At 50.9% G+C, this 17,048-nt stretch overlaps 1 protein-coding gene across 4 annotated transcripts in view; it reads left to right on the forward strand.

Annotated features, from left to right (window-relative positions):
* The window catches only part of KLHL18 (kelch like family member 18), a 41,204-nt gene that overhangs the window by 12,103 nt on the left and 12,053 nt on the right, over nucleotides 1-17,048 (forward strand). For all 4 annotated transcript variants that reach the window (XM_068121036.2, XM_068121033.2, XM_068121038.2 and 1 more), the window contains one exon: nucleotides 29-165. In XM_068121036.2, the coding sequence (XP_067977137.1) occupies nucleotides 29-165 (137 nt within the window). The remainder of the gene's footprint in view (nucleotides 1-28; nucleotides 166-17,048) is intronic.

Genomic DNA, 17,048 nt, shown 5'->3' on the forward strand with positions numbered 1-17,048 from the left:
TCCACTTTAATGCATTTCTCCATACAAGAGACCTAGTTGATGAGGCAAAGGATTACCATTTAGTTCCTGATGACCGGCCAGCCCTTGCAGCATACAAGACTCGTCAGCGCTGCTGTACCTCTCTTGCGGGACTCATCTTTGCAGTGGGTGGGCTGAACTCAGCAGGTGGGTGTGTTGTAACAGCAGCTTATCCTCCACCTAGGTCCTCGAAAGACGTGGTATGAGGAAGTTTACTAAATTTTCCGCTTGAGTCCTTCACTTGAAAAGCATTTGGGCATCACCAGGTTTTGATTTGGGATCAATAATTGGATTTCTAAGTCTTTGAAGAACGGTTTCTATGAAGTAATACTTCATGTATGTATGTGTGTGTGTATATATATATATATATATATATATATACATATACATATATACATATATAGTATATATATTGTTACAGGTCGCGGACAGATGTTATAGACCGAGCGGTGGTGTAAGACCGCGACCTAACAAAACTCACCCGATTCACCCAGAACTTTGGCCGTATCGCACCGTAGCTGCTCAATGAGGGAAAAGACAAAAACGACGCAATGCAAGAGGAAAAGGAATTAAAACGAGAAGACGTACAGACGAGTAATGGGGTTTATTATTTACACACACAAGCAAAAAGGAGCAATTAAGTTTATTTACAACACATAAGACGCAGGTGACACAGTGCAAATACTAGCTTATCTACAGGCTTAACTTATCCCAGGACAGAACAAACAAAAGACACTGACTCACGCGGGGAATTGCAGGAATCGCAGGATGTGGAGGGCTGGAGGGAGAGGGAGGTCCAAAGGGGGGTCATGCAGCACGATCGGCGCGTTTAGCAGCCGCCGTTCCTTTTCGGCCCTGCTCCAAACCGCCGCCCAGGCCCCAAGCGGCTGCCGGGTGTCGCTGCTGCTGCCGCCTCCACTTGCCTTGCCAGGCCTTGTCCCACTCGTCTAAACCCTCAACTCTTTCTTGGTCCCTCACTCTTTACCACCACTCTCTTGACGACCAACTCAGACCAACTCAGAGTGCATCTCTCACCAACTCCTTGTGCATCCCTGACCAACTCCTTGTGCATCCCTGACCAACTCAGACCTCTCTCACCAAGACCAACCCTTTGTGACCAACCGACTCAGACCCTCTACTGGCAACCGACTCAGACCAACTCAGTGTGCATCTCTCACCAACTCCTCGTGACCACTTCCGTTTTGCGCCTTTTATAGCGCCTCCAGCGATTACGCCCCCGGCGTTTTGGACACGCCCATCGGGGTGCTCACCTCGGCCCTGGTTGGTCGCGCGACCCTCGGGCTCCGCCCTGGATGACGACGGGCGGGCACGCCCCTCCTCCCCTCTGACGAGGTGGAGACACGCCTTTCTTCTCCGACTCAAAGCACATGGTCAATGGCGGTTATTGGAGGGGAGGTGATTGGGAATCGAGGGCTCAGCAGTGACGAGAGGGGATGTAATATGGAAATGGAGGTTTTGGGGATGGGAAGGAAAGGGAGATTTTTGGGGATGGGAAGGAAAGGGGATCTATTCTCTTTCACTGGTGCAATGGAGTATTTCAATTAATGGAAGACACAGCCTTACACTAATACACATAATAAGGATATAACTGTCAAAAAAGATATATCGTGTCCTGCATGTATGTTTTATGGACTAACTACGGAAACGCCCTTTGACCTTTATACAACCACAAACGGAGGGAGGAGGGGTGATATTTTACAACAACCTTTTACAACAACGTTTTACAACAACAATAAAATAAAAAAACATTCTCATATCCACAACAATATACATATATATATACATACATATATACATACAGACGAGCTTGGCTCGGCTCGCTGCGCTCGCCTCACCACGCGTCGTTACTGAGGAACGGACTTGTTTTAGCTGAGGATAATGACTGTACCTGAGTTGCTGTGTTGTCATGATTTACACCAATCATAATACAAACAATTATTTTGCACAAATGTATTTGTAGTGTTTGTGATATTGCATTTTTATAAGCCATTTAGGTTGAAGATTTAGGTTGAAAAAAATATATAAAATTCAAAAAAGAATCCCTCAGCACATACATACGGGAGGGGTAGGTGCACACTGGAAGTTTGGGACGATTACACCTCACCACCAAGTAATTTAAAACACCTCACCACCACGAAACACGTAATTATAAACACCCCACCACCACTAAATTAAAAACACCTCGCAGCCACGAAACACAAAATTAAAAACCTCAGCCACGAAACATGAAATTAAAAACACCTCACAGCCACGAAACACGAAATTAAAAACACCTCACAGCCACGAAACACGAAATTAAAAACACCTCACAGCCACGAAACTAAAAACACCTCACAGCCATGAAACACGAAATTAAAAACACCTCACAGCCACGAAACACGAAATTAAAAACACCTCACAGCCATGAAACACGAAATTAAAAACACCTCAGCCACGAAACATGGAATTAAAAACACCTCACAGCCACGAAATTAAAAACACCTCACAGCCACGAAACACGAAATTAAAAACACCTCACAGCCACAAAATTAAAAACACCTCACAGCCATGAAACGCGTAATTAAAAACACCTCACAGCCACAAAACATGAAATTAAAAACGCCTCACAGCCAGGAAACATGAAATTAAAAACACCTCACAGCCATGAAACACGAAATTAAAAACACCTCACAGCCACGAAACATGAAATTAAAAACGCCTCACAGCCAGGAAACATGAAATTAAAAACACCTCACAGCCATGAAACACGAAATTAAAAACACCTCACAGCCACGAAACACGAAATTAAAAACACCTCACAGCCACGAAACACGAAATTAAAAACACCTCACAGCCACGAAACTAAAAACACCTCACAGCCATGAAACACGAAATTAAAAACACCTCACAGCCACGAAACACGAAATTAAAAACACCTCACAGCCATGAAACACGAAATTAAAAACACCTCACAGCCACGAAACATGAAATTAAAAACACCTCACAGCCACGAAACACGAAATTAAAAACACCTCACAGCCACGAAACTAAAAACACCTCACAGCCATGAAACACGAAATTAAAAACACCTCACAGCCACGAAACACGAAATTAAAAACACCTCACAGCCATGAAACACGAAATTAAAAACACCTCAGCCACGAAACATGGAATTAAAAACACCTCACAGCCACGAAATTAAAAACACCTCACAGCCACGAAACACGAAATTAAAAACACCTCACAGCCACAAAATTAAAAACACCTCACAGCCACAAAACATGAAATTAAAAACGCCTCACAGCCAGGAAACATGAAATTAAAAACACCTCACAGCCATGAAACACGAAATTAAAAACACCTCACAGCCACGAAACATGAAATTAAAAACACCTCACAGCCATGAAATTAAAAACACCTCAGCCACGAAACACGAAATTGAAAACGCCTAACAGCCACGTAACACGAAATTAAAAACAACTCATCACCACGAAATTGAAAACACCTCGCAGCCATGTAATTAAAAACACCTCACAGCCATGAAACACGTTATTAAAAACACCTCACAGCCATGAAACACGTAATTAAAAACACCCCACAGCCTGGTGTTGGCTTAGCGGTTAGGATGCCGGCTTGGGATCCTAGGATCCTGGGTTCGAATCCCGGTCGATCGCTGAATTAACGCCAGGGGGGTTGACTCAGCCTGTCATCCTTCCGAGGTCGGCAAATTGAGTACCAGCTTGCTGGGATGAATGATCCCGGTGTGTACCCCGGTTTAGAATAGGTACACCGTATCCCTGCGCATTGTAAGAGGCGACTAAGGATTGGCGTCAGGAAGGGCATCCGGCCATAAAAACATTGCCTCAAACAGGGAACCATGATTGTCATGGGGCCCGCAAGGCCAACCCCCGCTCTTGCGGGGAAAATGGCCTTAAAACGATCATTCATTCATTCATGTATTCACAGCCACGAAACATGAAATTAAAAACACCTCAGTCACGAAATTAAAAACACCTCACAGCCACGAAACACGAAATTAAAAACACCTCACAGCCACGAAACACGAAATTAAAAACACCTTAGCCACGAAACACGCAATTAAAAACACCACAGCTATGAAACTCGAAATTAAAAACACCACAGCCACAAAACACAAAATTAAAAACCTCAGCCACGAAACACGGAATTAAAAACGCCTCACAGCCATGAAATTAAAAACACCTCACAGCCATGAAACACGAAATTAAAAACGCCTCACGGCCACGGAACGCGAAATTAAAAACGCCTCACATCCACGTGATTTAAAAACACCTCACAGCCACGTGATTTAAAAACACCTCACAGCCACGTGATTTAAAAACACCTGCTACGTGTTCCTCCCCGACCTCCTGGTCTCGGTATACCTCCGAACCCCGAGGAGCCACGGCAGAAAAATATGTTATTCTGTGTTAGAAATCAACAGTGAAACCACACCAATGATTTTAAACGAACAAATGTTGTATTAAAAACCACACACAAGAATAACGGTACAACCAATAGCAATCCAGAGTGCACTATATGTCTTCGGATGGTACCATCAACTAAAGTCAAGAAACTCACTGCGCTCCGAGTGGAAAAGGACACTCCTCAATGTCTCTATAACCTTCTCCAAGGCGAAGTTGATTCGCTCCAGCGAGTAGTGATGAGGCGATGAGGCGATGGGGTAAAGCGTGGACCGTCACGTGGTCCAACCAGAAGCAAACTGGCGTCGGAAAGGGAAATCCCAAAGGCACGATCCAGACGTGCGCGTTCACAGCTCAATCAGCAAACCGCAACGTAATTGGAGACGAAGCGGTCGCGCACACACACACCCCGACCGACGACAGGATGTTGAGAAGAGCTGACGCGTCGCAAAACCTGTCGGTGAACAAAGCACGGGGTTCAAAATGGCCGACGGCTCTTGCTTGAGTCGATCCGGCCAGGCAAGGATTCGTCGGAATCTCAGCCTAACCTGACTACGCAGATTTCTCAATCCCAGCAATAATACCTATCGCGAGATGTCCTTTCGAGGAACTCAAAATTCCCTCGCGACCTTCGTAAGACAACGCTCGCTACGGAGCTCGACGTCACGCGTCTTGTCCGACTGTTTCTCACCACGCCTCTTCTTCTTCACCCCCGTCCTCTTCCGGTTCGGTTTCCTGTATCATTTAAAGTTAACCTTTTTAACTTTTGATAACTGTTCATGAATACTAAACCTTTTGAAGATAATAATAGTACATAATATCAGAAATATGTCAAGTGGGTGAAAACCACAACAACGGAAGTGACGAATCCGTAAGACACCTCAGTCACAAAATTAAAAATGCCTCACAGCCATGAAACACAAAATTAAAAACACCTCACAGCCACGAGATTAAAAACACCTCAGCCATGAAATTAAAAACACCTCAGCCACGATATTAAAAACACCTCACAGCCACGATATTAAAAACACCTCACAGCCACGATATTAAAAACACCTCACAGCCACGATATTAAAAACACCTCACAGCCACGATATTAAAAACACCTCACAGCCACGATATTAAAAACACCTCACAGCCACGATATTAAAAACACCTCACAGCCACGATATTAAAAACACTTCACCACCACGGACACAAAAGTTTAAGGGAGTAGTTCAGTGACAACAGACACTGCCCAGATATGTAGATATATAGATAAATGTGAGTTGCTGTTTTTCCATGGTTTACACCAATCATAATTCAAACAATCATAATGCACAAATGTATTTGTAATATACGTGATATCACATTTTATAAACAATTGAAGTTGGAAAAAACATTCTTCCCAAAACAATTCCCCCCCCCAAAAAAAAAATTGGAAAATTTTTCTTAAAAAAAATACCCTTAGGACATACTGACGAGATAGGTGCATACCAGAAGTTTGGTACGATTTCACAAAAGTTTGAGGGAATAGTTCAGTGACAACACAGGACAGACACTGCACAGATATATATATTGTTACAGACGTGGCTTGGATGTTATTTACCGAGCGGTTTTATGGTATGACCACGTCTGCACAAGTTACCCGATTGTGCCCGAACGTTGACTAATCGCGCTATGCTAGACCAATGAAGGAAAAAGAAGACACACGGCTGGAATTAATACGACACGACACCAGGTATACGGTTCTCAAAGGTTGTTATTACAATAATGCGGAAGGTTTAGATTACAGGGACAAGAGGGAAACATAGGAAGGTGGGCACTTAAACACACTTATATTAACCCCAACGGACGACAGATAAACGGGACAAGGCTCACTCACACGGGGTTTGATGCAAAGGACAGGCGGGTAGCGATCGCTCCAGGTGCACCTGGGCTCAGGGCAGGATCACGTACGGTCCAGTTTAAGAGATGCGGTGGAGGTATTGCAGCGCTCGAGGGGTGGCGACTTCTCTCTCCAGGCTGGGGACGCATCTGACGTCACATCCGGCGCGGGGCCGCGTATATCCGGCGGGGAGTGACACGCCCTCGGCTCGTTAGCTCCGCCTCGTGGAATCGGCACGTTGCTTCTCATTGGGTGCGTGGGGGGGTTACTGGCTCCGCCCCTGACGAGGAGCTGACAGCCAGCCCCTTCGGGGTAACGCCGTGGAGCGTATGGTCATGGCGGGTAACCGAGCCGGTGTGAGGACGCACACTCCCCGCCCCTCTGTTGTTGTAGTCGTAGTTGTAGTTGTAATTGTTGTTGTAGTTGTTATTGTTGTTGTTTGGGGAAGAAGATGGGAGGAGGTATGGGAAAGGTCCTAAACTCACTACTGATGCCATATAATCACATTCTGGTGCAACGAAGAGTCATAATTAATGGAAACGAGGCCTTAACTGACATAGATTAAGAATAACTAGGAAGATGTCCGAAAGTTGGCTACGTGTGGTGCGGTGGACCTGGGCACGACATTTAATGGGGGAATAAGGGGAAGGTCGGCTCTACTGATTGTTATTTACATGCAATGGGACTAGGGAATGGGGGATTGGGGAAAGTTGGGGAGTATTGGAGAAAACAGGGGAATATTTACAAGCGGATATGGAGGCCAAATTCCATATTCGCAACATTGCACCCTTCTCTACCCTCGGGGCGTCCCGACCCGATAAATTTTTACCTACTTTAGTGTGGCACGCAATGTAGTTCCCTCTACTATTAACTCTACCCTGAGTGCGACAGTTTTACAGATATTCACAAATGAGTAAATATGTCCCCCTGCGACGTTGCACCCTTCTCCTCACAGAAACACACCCACAGGATAACCGAATCCGGAAAGAATTCGCAAACTACACATACAGCCGGTAGGGAGCATTATTTACACGACTACGCTGCTATTTACACTACGATCCAGGACCTGTTTTTGGAGGAACACATGCAGATGTTATGCATAGAGAGAGCGCGCTTGCCAACATCGATACACCAACCCACGAGTGCTCTGTGGCCGACGGCCTTTAATAACGTGCAGAGCACCCTGTCCCAGCATCAAAAGCACCACCCCACCACCAATCGGTGCAGTCACCATTGTTCAATGATTAAAAATAAATGCGACAACCCCTAACCCTGCAGGTGTCTCTTGCTCTTCGTGTGGCCTTCAGTGGTGTTAACTAAAAGTGGTTCACCTGTATGGCATAGGTGCCACGTTGACCCATAGGTCCATCCCCGGGTGGTGCTTGGCCGCAAACGAACTGCGGTCCATTGTGGGTGGCCACAAACATTGCGGTCCATATGGTGTATCGATCCCGGCAGCAAACAGCGAAAGTGCAGGCCCACAACTGCGCAGCCAGCACCTCTCTTTCCTCTCTCTCTACCCCAAAGCCAGATCCTCGGAGGTGGGAGACAAAAGAAGCAGACAAGTGAGTAAGGTGGTAAGGGCGCAAAAGTGCACGCAATGTAAGGTGATGCACACTGGGGGCACATGGGAACCAGGTGAGACAGGTACGTTCCTATCGTACGCCCCCCCCCCACCAGGTAACCTACATGGCCCCTCCCTTACCCCTTACTGCATCCACAAAACACAACACTACCCATAAACATCTACTTTACAAATCGACAAACATCCCTACTGTCTTCCCCGTTCCTCCCATATACCAAATTCGTCTTCTCTCCCTCCTAACCAATCAAATTTGCCATTTTCAACTCTCATCAAAATTTGCCATCTCCAACTCAACATCAAAATTTGCCATCACCAATTCATCATCAGTCCCTCCTAGGGAGGGAGAGATGGAATCACCCCAATGTCTCATCCACGTCGTGATGCGTCTCACAAATCCACAGCAATCTCATTTCCTGCACACAGAACAAAGAAAACACAGGTGTGGAGTCATCATCATCACCACAGGTAAGTGGCTGCGTATGGTGCGACAGGTTCTTCAATCCTAACTATTTCCTAAATGACTTTAACAACTTTACACCACCCGGGGTCTTCCTCCGGCCAAACCATTGGCCCTCTTACACTATGGGTTCTAAAAACCAATTCCCATTGGCCAAACTGTGGTGCTCTTCAATTTGGGGTCTCACTCCCCCGATTCATCTCCCGGTGCCCTCGCACAATTTCTGGGCTGCGGCGTGTACCTCTCCCAGTGGGTCTACCCACCTGCACACCTCCACCACTGCAGTTGCCTCCGAGCTTACCTGCTCCTTGCCCTAACCTAACTACCTGGGGAAGGCCCTCTGGCACTCTCCCCACTCGGTGCCCTCTCTGGCACTGGGCTACCCGGGTCCATCCTCCGGATCCTCGGGCCCCATCCACAACTCTACCGGCTCCCAGAGCCCACCTGCGGCCTCACCTGGCCGACATCCTCACAGTGGTGGAGTGCCCAACCAACTACACACACTAACAGGCTACACGCCCAGCCATTTCCACAACACTAATGCACCCATTCACAACACCATTCTGCAACCGCACCACAAATGCCAATATCCAACCACAATTTACCTGCACCCTCTACCTAACACTTACACTACCCGCCCCGGGTGCTCGTGAAAGGGGTCCACTCTTCCCCCATCCACACCTTCGCACCATGCACACCACTCCGTACCACTCACTCCAACTCTCTCCACACACCTGTACCTGCACACCTGTGCTCTCACACCTGGTGCCACCTGCACCCTTCTCTCCCCAAGCGCATTCGCGCTGATCCACACACTCACTACTCATACACTGCTCCACACACCTGTCCAGTTGCACACCTGTGCAATCACACCTGTTCAATTCTCACAAACACGGCATCATCTCAGCTAACTACTCCCTTCTGAAACTTGCGCTTCCCAGTCGTCCCTTTAAACTATTGCGCTCCCACGTCATTATCATCCACACTAATCTACCTGCGTCCCCACTACAGGTATCAGTCACTAACTAACCTTAACGTCACCTAATGTCAATCCTCGCTAGATCCCTACACACCATATCCTAACCCACCCGGGCTAGTTTTCACTGCCATACACCCCATAAGCTATTGCTCCTTTGCCCCCCATGGGAAGGGTGGCAGGGATGCCACCCTCTCCCACCGGGCCTATCGCTCCTCAATCCCCCAGTCCTCTGGCACTAATAAGCCCCCCCTTATTCAGAGGTACTGGGTCCCGCCTCGGCATCTAAAGCCGAGGCAATCCACGGGGGCGCCTGCTCGCCGGTGTAAGGTCTTATCCGGTCGGCGTGGACGATCCGAGGGAGGGCTCGTGGCCCCATTTTGATCTTAAAGACCACGTCACAGATTTGCGACAGGACGACTCCTGGGCCTTGCCAGGGGGAGGTGAGTTTTGGGCACCTTCCCTTCCGCCTCCGGGGATTAAAGAACCAAATCTTCATCCCCGGAGCGTATTGACTCCCCTGGCTCCGGTCGTCGTACCTGCGCTTCATCTTTTCCCCCGCCAGATGGAGTTGGCGGCGGGCGAAGGCATGGACTAGCTCCATGCCTTCCTCTAGGTGACGTGCGTACCCCTCCCTCGGCGGGTTAACCACTGTGTCTGGCACGGGACCGCATAGCAAGTCGGCGGGAGCCCGTAACTCCCGCCCATACATAAGCAACGCTGGACTGCATGCGGTGGCCCCGTGCTGGCTGGTTCGGTAGGCCATGAGCAAATAAGGGAGATGTTCGTCCCAGTCATCCTGACGGGTGGTGGTGAACAGTGCCAGTTGTTGGATTAGAGTTCGATTGAATCTTTCCACCATCCCGTCAGATTGAGGTCTTAAAGGCGTTGTTCTGGTTTTCCGAATTGACAGGAGACTGCACACATCTTTTAGCAATTTGCTCTCAAAATTTCGTCCCTGGTCGGTGTGCAACTCCTGTGGAATCCCATGCCGGCATACAAATCCTTCCACGAAGGCCTGCGCTACCACCCCTGCTTCTTGGTTGGGGAGGGCGTAGGCCTCCGGCCACTTGGTGAAATAGTCCATTACAACGAGGATATACTTATTACCTTGGCGGGTGCGGGGCAGCGGTCCTAGAATATCCATAGCCACCCGCTCAAGGGGGGCCCCCACCTGATGTAATTGAAGGGGGGCCCTCATCCTCCGTGCTGGTCCCTTTTTGGCAGAACAGGCGTCGCATCTCCGACACCAGTCCTGTATGTCGCGCCCCATATTCACCCAATAGAACCTCCGGCGGACCCGAGATATTGTCTTTGTCCTGCCCAAATGGCCGCCGGAGCGGGTACCATGCACCTGTTGCAATATGACGTTCTTGAATTTGTCAGGGACTATCACCAGCCAGGAAGTTCGATCAGAGGGAACCTCCACCCACTTGCGATACAAGATGTTGCCTTTCAATTCCAGGGTCTGCCACTGAGCCCAATATGCCTTTGTTTGTGCCCCGAGGGGGGTGACCTCTTCCCCCTTTGGTCTTTGCCCCAATTTGACCCATTGAAACACCGGCCCCAGAACAGGATCCTCCTGCTGGGCCGTGCTCCAAGCCAACTCTCCAAATTCCTCGTCCGCGGTTAGTGGCAAAATTGGCCCTCTCACCCGGGTTGCCCGGACGACGAGAATCGGGGCGGAATCGCCCAATTGCTCCCTCTCCTCGTGTCTCGCACAAAATTTACAGTTTTCCCCCAGACAAGGACGCCGAGAGAGTGCGTCCGCATTACCATGGGCCTTCCCGGCCCTATGGGCCACATCAAAATCGTACTGCTGCAACTTTTCCAACCACCTTGCAATTTGGCCCTCCGGTTCCTTGAACCGAAGGAGCCATTGCAAGGAGGAATGGTCAGTTCTAACCAAAAATTTCCGCCCGTACAAGTACGGGTGGAAATGGTTCATGGCAGCCAGCATAGCCAATAACTCTTTGCGAGTGACGCAATAATTTCTCTCGGGCCTACTTAAGGCCCGACTATAATAACCAATCACTCTCTCCACGCCCTCCTGTGTCTGAGACAAAACTGCGCCCAATCCTTCCTGGCTCGCATCCGTGTCCAGGGTAAATGTCCCGTCACTAGTGGGGTAAGCTAGAAGGGGTGCGGATGTTAGACACCCCTTCAATTTTTGGAAGGCCTCGTGGCACTCCCGTGTCCAATTAAATCGCGTCCCCTTCTCCGTAAGCCGGTGGAGGGGACGGGCCAACTCCGCAAATTTCGCCACAAAGCGCCGGTAGTAGGAGCAGAGTCCCAAAAATCCCCGCACCTCTTTGATGGTACGTGGTGCGGGCCACTCCTCTACCGCTTTAATTTTGTCTGGGTCTGTTTTTACCCCCTCGCGGCCAATCACGTGACCTAGATAGGCCACCTCTCTTGCAAACAAAGTGCACTTACTCGGGTTCAGCTTCAACCCTGCCTGTCTGAGGCACCCGAACACCTGGTCCAAATTAGCTAGTGCCTGGGGGAACGTTTGGGCATGTACCAGGACGTCATCCAGGTACACCAGGCATGATTGCCATGGCATGCCGCCTAGTACATGCTCCATCAATCTCTCAAAGGTGGCGGGGGCGTTACACAAACCAAACGGCATCACAGTAAACTGATACAGTCCCTTACCTGTGGAAAATGCCGTTTTCTCCTTCCCTGCCCTATCCATCTCCACCTGCCAATACCCACTCTTGAGGTCCAAAGTTGTGAACCAATTTGAGCCCGCAACGGCATCGAGGGTGTCATCAATCCTTGGCAGGGGATATGAGTCCTTGAGTGTCACGTTGTTTAGCTGGCGATAGTCCACGCAGAACCGCGTGGTCCCATCCTTCTTTTTGACCAGCACAACAGGTGACATCCAAGGACTTCCCGAGGGCTCGATCACACCTGCGTCGAGCATTTTTGCAACCTGCTCGTCAGCTTCCGCCCTCTTGCTCCAAGGGAGCCGTCGGGCGGCCTGACGAATAGGCCGGGCCTCACCGGTGTGGATCTGATGTTTCACCAGGCCCGTACGTCCAATATCCTCGGTGGACAAGGAGAAGAGGTCCAAATGGGACCCAACCAGTTTGTGTAAGGCCTCCCTCTGGGTACCTCCCAACTCTACGCTGCTACGATTTACCATCTCGCAAATGGGATCGGGCCAATTCCTACTTGTCATTGAAGGCTCCCCCCGGGGTCGGCTCGGCTGGACGTTCTCGCCCCTCACTGTCGCGACTTCCTCAACGGGGGTGCAGCCAGCTACCCTCGTGCCCCTTACTATAGTGCGTGGTTCTGTACTCATATTTATTACTCGGACGGCCACTACCGGTCCGTTCGTTTTTACAAGGGTGCGGCCCACGATTAAACCCGGTATGGACTGCGCTGCCACCGGTTCGACCAGGCCGCAGGACTCCTGCCATGTTGGGCGAGCTGCCCATCGGGCCGGCACTATCGCCTCGGCCCTTGGGGGGATGGTCACGGCCTCGGAAGCCTCCAGCTCCGCTCTCTCGGCCGTGCTCACTCCCCCTAACGGCAGCTCTTCTACTCCCACCTGCAGGATCCCCCGGCACAAGTCGATTTTACAACCGCTGGCAGTCAACAGGTCCAACCCTATTAAACATGGGTCGCACACCTCCGCCACCCAAACATCTATCTCCCTCCTTACCGACCCTAACTTGAGGGTCACAGAACCACGCCCTATGATCGGGGCCGTTACCCCGGTAGCAAGCTGCAAACTATAATTTTGCAGGCGCTGGATCTTATCCCAGCCACCTGCACTCGAATCAAGGACCACAGGGCTGATGATCGTGGCGCTAGCTCCTGTGTCCACTACGGCGTCTACCCCCACGCCGGCAATTTTGCATCTAATTGTCAGGCTACCGGTTCCAATTTGGCCACAATAAATGACCTGTCGCGTCAATGAGGGCTCTCCTCCATCCTCTGCTGCCGAACACCGCCCTACGTGCCCGACACCTTCTAGTTTCCCGGGGTCTGGCGGGGGGGTGTCTGGGGTCGGCTAACCCGCTCCCCCCTGGGCGGAGTTGAGGACCTCAACTGCCGGGGATCATCCCGGCGCGCGTTTCGACAGTGCCGCGCCAGGTGACCCAGGCGGTTGCAGGTATAGCACCTCACCTGGTAAGGTGCTTGCCTCCGGAATTCCAAATTCCCCCCCCTGTAGGTCCGAATTGGATTACCCGCTCGTGGTCCACCGCGGGCCACCTCCGGGGCCGCCTGCCATGGTCCAGGTCCTGCCAGGCGCTGGTCCACCAGCCTCCGGACCATGCCCGCCAGGTCAGGACCCACGTCGGGGGCGGGCCCCCTAAGGGGTCCGCCCTCCATCGGGGGTCCCATCTGGCGGACCGCCATTGCGAGACGCTCGCCCCCCCGGGCCAGGGGCCTCGCTGCTTCCCAACGGGCCGCAGCGTCAGCCGCCTGGCTCAGAGTCTGCGGGCGCCACATGGCGAGCTGTTGCCGGAGCTCAATATCCGGGAGGGCCTGGATAAAATGGTCCAGCGCCAGGCTTTCCCGGGAATCCGCTGCCATGCTAGCATGTGCGATCCCCACTGCGCGGCGAATGTCGTGGGCAAGTTCCCCGATGGCTTCCTGGGGCTTGCGCTTTCGCAGCGCGAGCTGAGCTTTAACAAGCTCGCTCTGCTGTTCTATTCCAAATCGATTAATTAGGGCGTCGCGGAGGGCTGGCAGGGTGAGAGCACCCGCTGGTAATGCCGTCAGCACCTCCGCCGCCGCGCCGCGCAATGCGGCCACCAGGTGTACTCCACCTTCGTCCTCACCCCAACCGTTACCCTTACACACACAGTCGAACTGCGCCAGGTACGCGCGTAGATCACTCTTGCCGTCATACGGCGCGAGTGGGACCTTGTGGGACCACCTCGTATGCGAGTCGTTGCCCGCCGGCCGGACCCCGTGCGTCGCCCCTTGCGGGGTCAGCGCGGGGCCGAACCGGCCGGGCCCCCACAGTACATTACCCTCAAGGGGCTCTCGTGCCTCCCCGGTCCCTCCAACAACTACCCCTGTTGGTGTCGATGCATGGGTCACACCTCCGCAACCCGCTACCCATTCCATACCACCACAACCTTGCTCACCCACACCTCGCACCTCTCGTTCCATACCCTCCGGACCAGCCATACACCTCACTCTTGGCCTCTCACGAACATCCGGGTCTATCTCGACCCCCAAGCTTATTAAATCACCTGGCGCATCATACGCACGACCATATTGGTCACCACTTACACCGGGTCCTCTTTCTCTTCGCGTCTCCTCCATCACCTGCGAATCCCTCATCCGGTTAATGAGCACATCATCACGATCCGAACACAGACTTTGGACCAATTCTTTTACTTCCTCCTTTATCTCTTTCTTATCCTCTCTCCGTCGCTTCTTAATTTCGCTCACCCCTTCTTCCACTTCTTCTAATTTTTGCTTCATCTCCTTCATCTCTTCGTGCGCCCCTTTAAGTTCTTCCTCTAACTCCACTTTATTTTTTTCTATGTGCTCCCGCACCTCCCGCTCTTTAACCTCCATTACCTCTACCACCTTGTCCATTTTCCTCGTCAGGTCCTCATGTACCGTCTGGCACTCTTTTTTAATTACCCCTACGTCCTTTTTCATCTCCTTCTGTGTCGATTTTAAACCCTCTATTACCGCTGTGTTCTTCTTTACCTGGTCCCCCAACTCCTTTTGTCCCACTGTCAGTTGTTCTACTCCCAGCGTCAACTCCTCTATACCACCTTGCAATTTTACAGTCCCCTTTCTCACCTCTTTCTCCATGCGCTCCTTACAGTGCCTCACCTCCTCGCGCACTCCTCCGACCTCCTCACTCACTCCTCTTCTGATCTCCTCTCCCATCACTTGCATCTCCTGCCCAGATGCCACCCTCATCTGCTCCATTTCCTCCCTGTGAGCATCCAGTTTGGTTTCTACCCCCATTCTGACCCCCTCTATCTGCTGCCCCATTTGGTTAACTTCCCTTTCCGCTTGGGCCCTCATGTCCCTCAATTTGCCTTCCATGGTGTTTTCCAACCCCTCTAACCCTTTTTGCATCCCTTCCATTTGATTCTCTTGAGCGGCCATTCTGTTTTCTACCCCCGTTAACCCATGTTTCACTCCCTCTATCTGATTCTCTTGAGCGGCCATTCTGTTTTCTACCCCCGTTAACCCCTCCTGTATTTCCCCTAATCTATCGTCTAATTTCCCAAATTTCATGTCTAATCCCTTAAAATTATTGTCTAATCCCTTAAAATTATTGTCTAATCCCTCTATTCTACTCCCTAACCCTCCGATCTGCGCCCCCATGTCCTCCCTCAATTTCTCGCTATTGGACCCCATTCTTTGTTCTAACCGTTGGCTATTGGCCCCCATTTGGCCCTCCAATCGCTCACCCTGAGCATCCATCCGGTTCCCCATTCTGTTTGCCATTTCTTCATTATTCTGGGCCATAAGGGCCTTCATTTGTATAAAAAAAAGGCCCCAATCCATCGGGGGCGCTGCCACGGTCGCTGGCGCGGTGATCAGCGAGGCGCCATTTTGCGCGCCCGCTTCTTCGTGCGTGACGGCGCTATTTTGCGAACCTGCCGCCCTCACTGCTTCGCTCTCCTCCTGTCCCTCATTTTGGTCCTGGATCGACCCTACCTCACTCTCCTTTACCGGACCCCAGCTGTCTTGATCCGCCATAGCGCGACTTTCAAAATTCGGTTTTTATTTTTTTATTTTCGTAAAACAAATTCAAATTTCGCCGTTATAATTTCGCGCGGGAAACGCGCTCCGAATCGATTTTCCCTCCCAAAATTTGGGCCTAACTAATTTAGTCCCGGGTTCGAATTCCACTCCTCGACACCAATTGTTACAGACGTGGCTTGGATGTTATTTACCGAGCGGTTTTATGGTATGACCACGTCTGCACAAGTTACCCGATTGTGCCCGAACGTTGACTAATCGCGCTATGCTAGACCAATGAAGGAAAAAGAAGACACACGGCTGGAATTAATACGACACGACGCCAGGGATACGGTTCTCAAAGGTTGTTATTACAATAATGCGGAAGGTTTAGATTACAGGGACAAGAGGGAAACATAGGAAGGTGGGCACTTAAACACACTTATATTAACCCCAACGGACGACAGATAAACGGGACAAGGCTCACTCACACGGGGTTTGATGCAAAGGACAGGCGGGTAGCGATCGCTCCAGGTGCACCTGGGCTCAGGGCAGGATCACGTACGGTCCAGTTTAAGAGATGCGGTGGAGGTATTGCAGCGCTCGAGGGGTGGCGACTTCTCTCTCCAGGCTGGGGACGCATCTGACGTCACATCCGGCGCGGGGCCGCGTATATCCGGCGGGGAGTGACACGCCCTCGGCTCGTTAGCTCCGCCTCGTGGAATCGGCACGTTGCTTCTCATTGGGTGCGTGGGGGGGTTACTGGCTCCGCCCCTGACGAGGAGCTGACAGCCAGCCCCTTCGGGGTAACGCCGTGGAGCGTATGGTCATGGCGGGTAACCGAGCCGGTGTGAGGACGCACACTCCCCGCCCCTCTGTTGTTGTAGTCGTAGTTGTAGTTGTAATTGTTGTTGTAGTTGTTGTTATTGTTGTTGTTTGGGGAAGAAGATGGGAGGAGGTATGGGAAAGGTCCTAAACTCACTACTGATGCCATATAATCACATTCTGGTGCAACGAAGAGT

Source organism: Myxine glutinosa, chromosome 6 (assembly GCF_964187855.1).
Source record: "Myxine glutinosa chromosome 6, kmMyxGlut1.1, whole genome shotgun sequence".
NCBI classification, from domain to species: Eukaryota; Metazoa; Chordata; class Myxini; order Myxiniformes; family Myxinidae; genus Myxine; species Myxine glutinosa.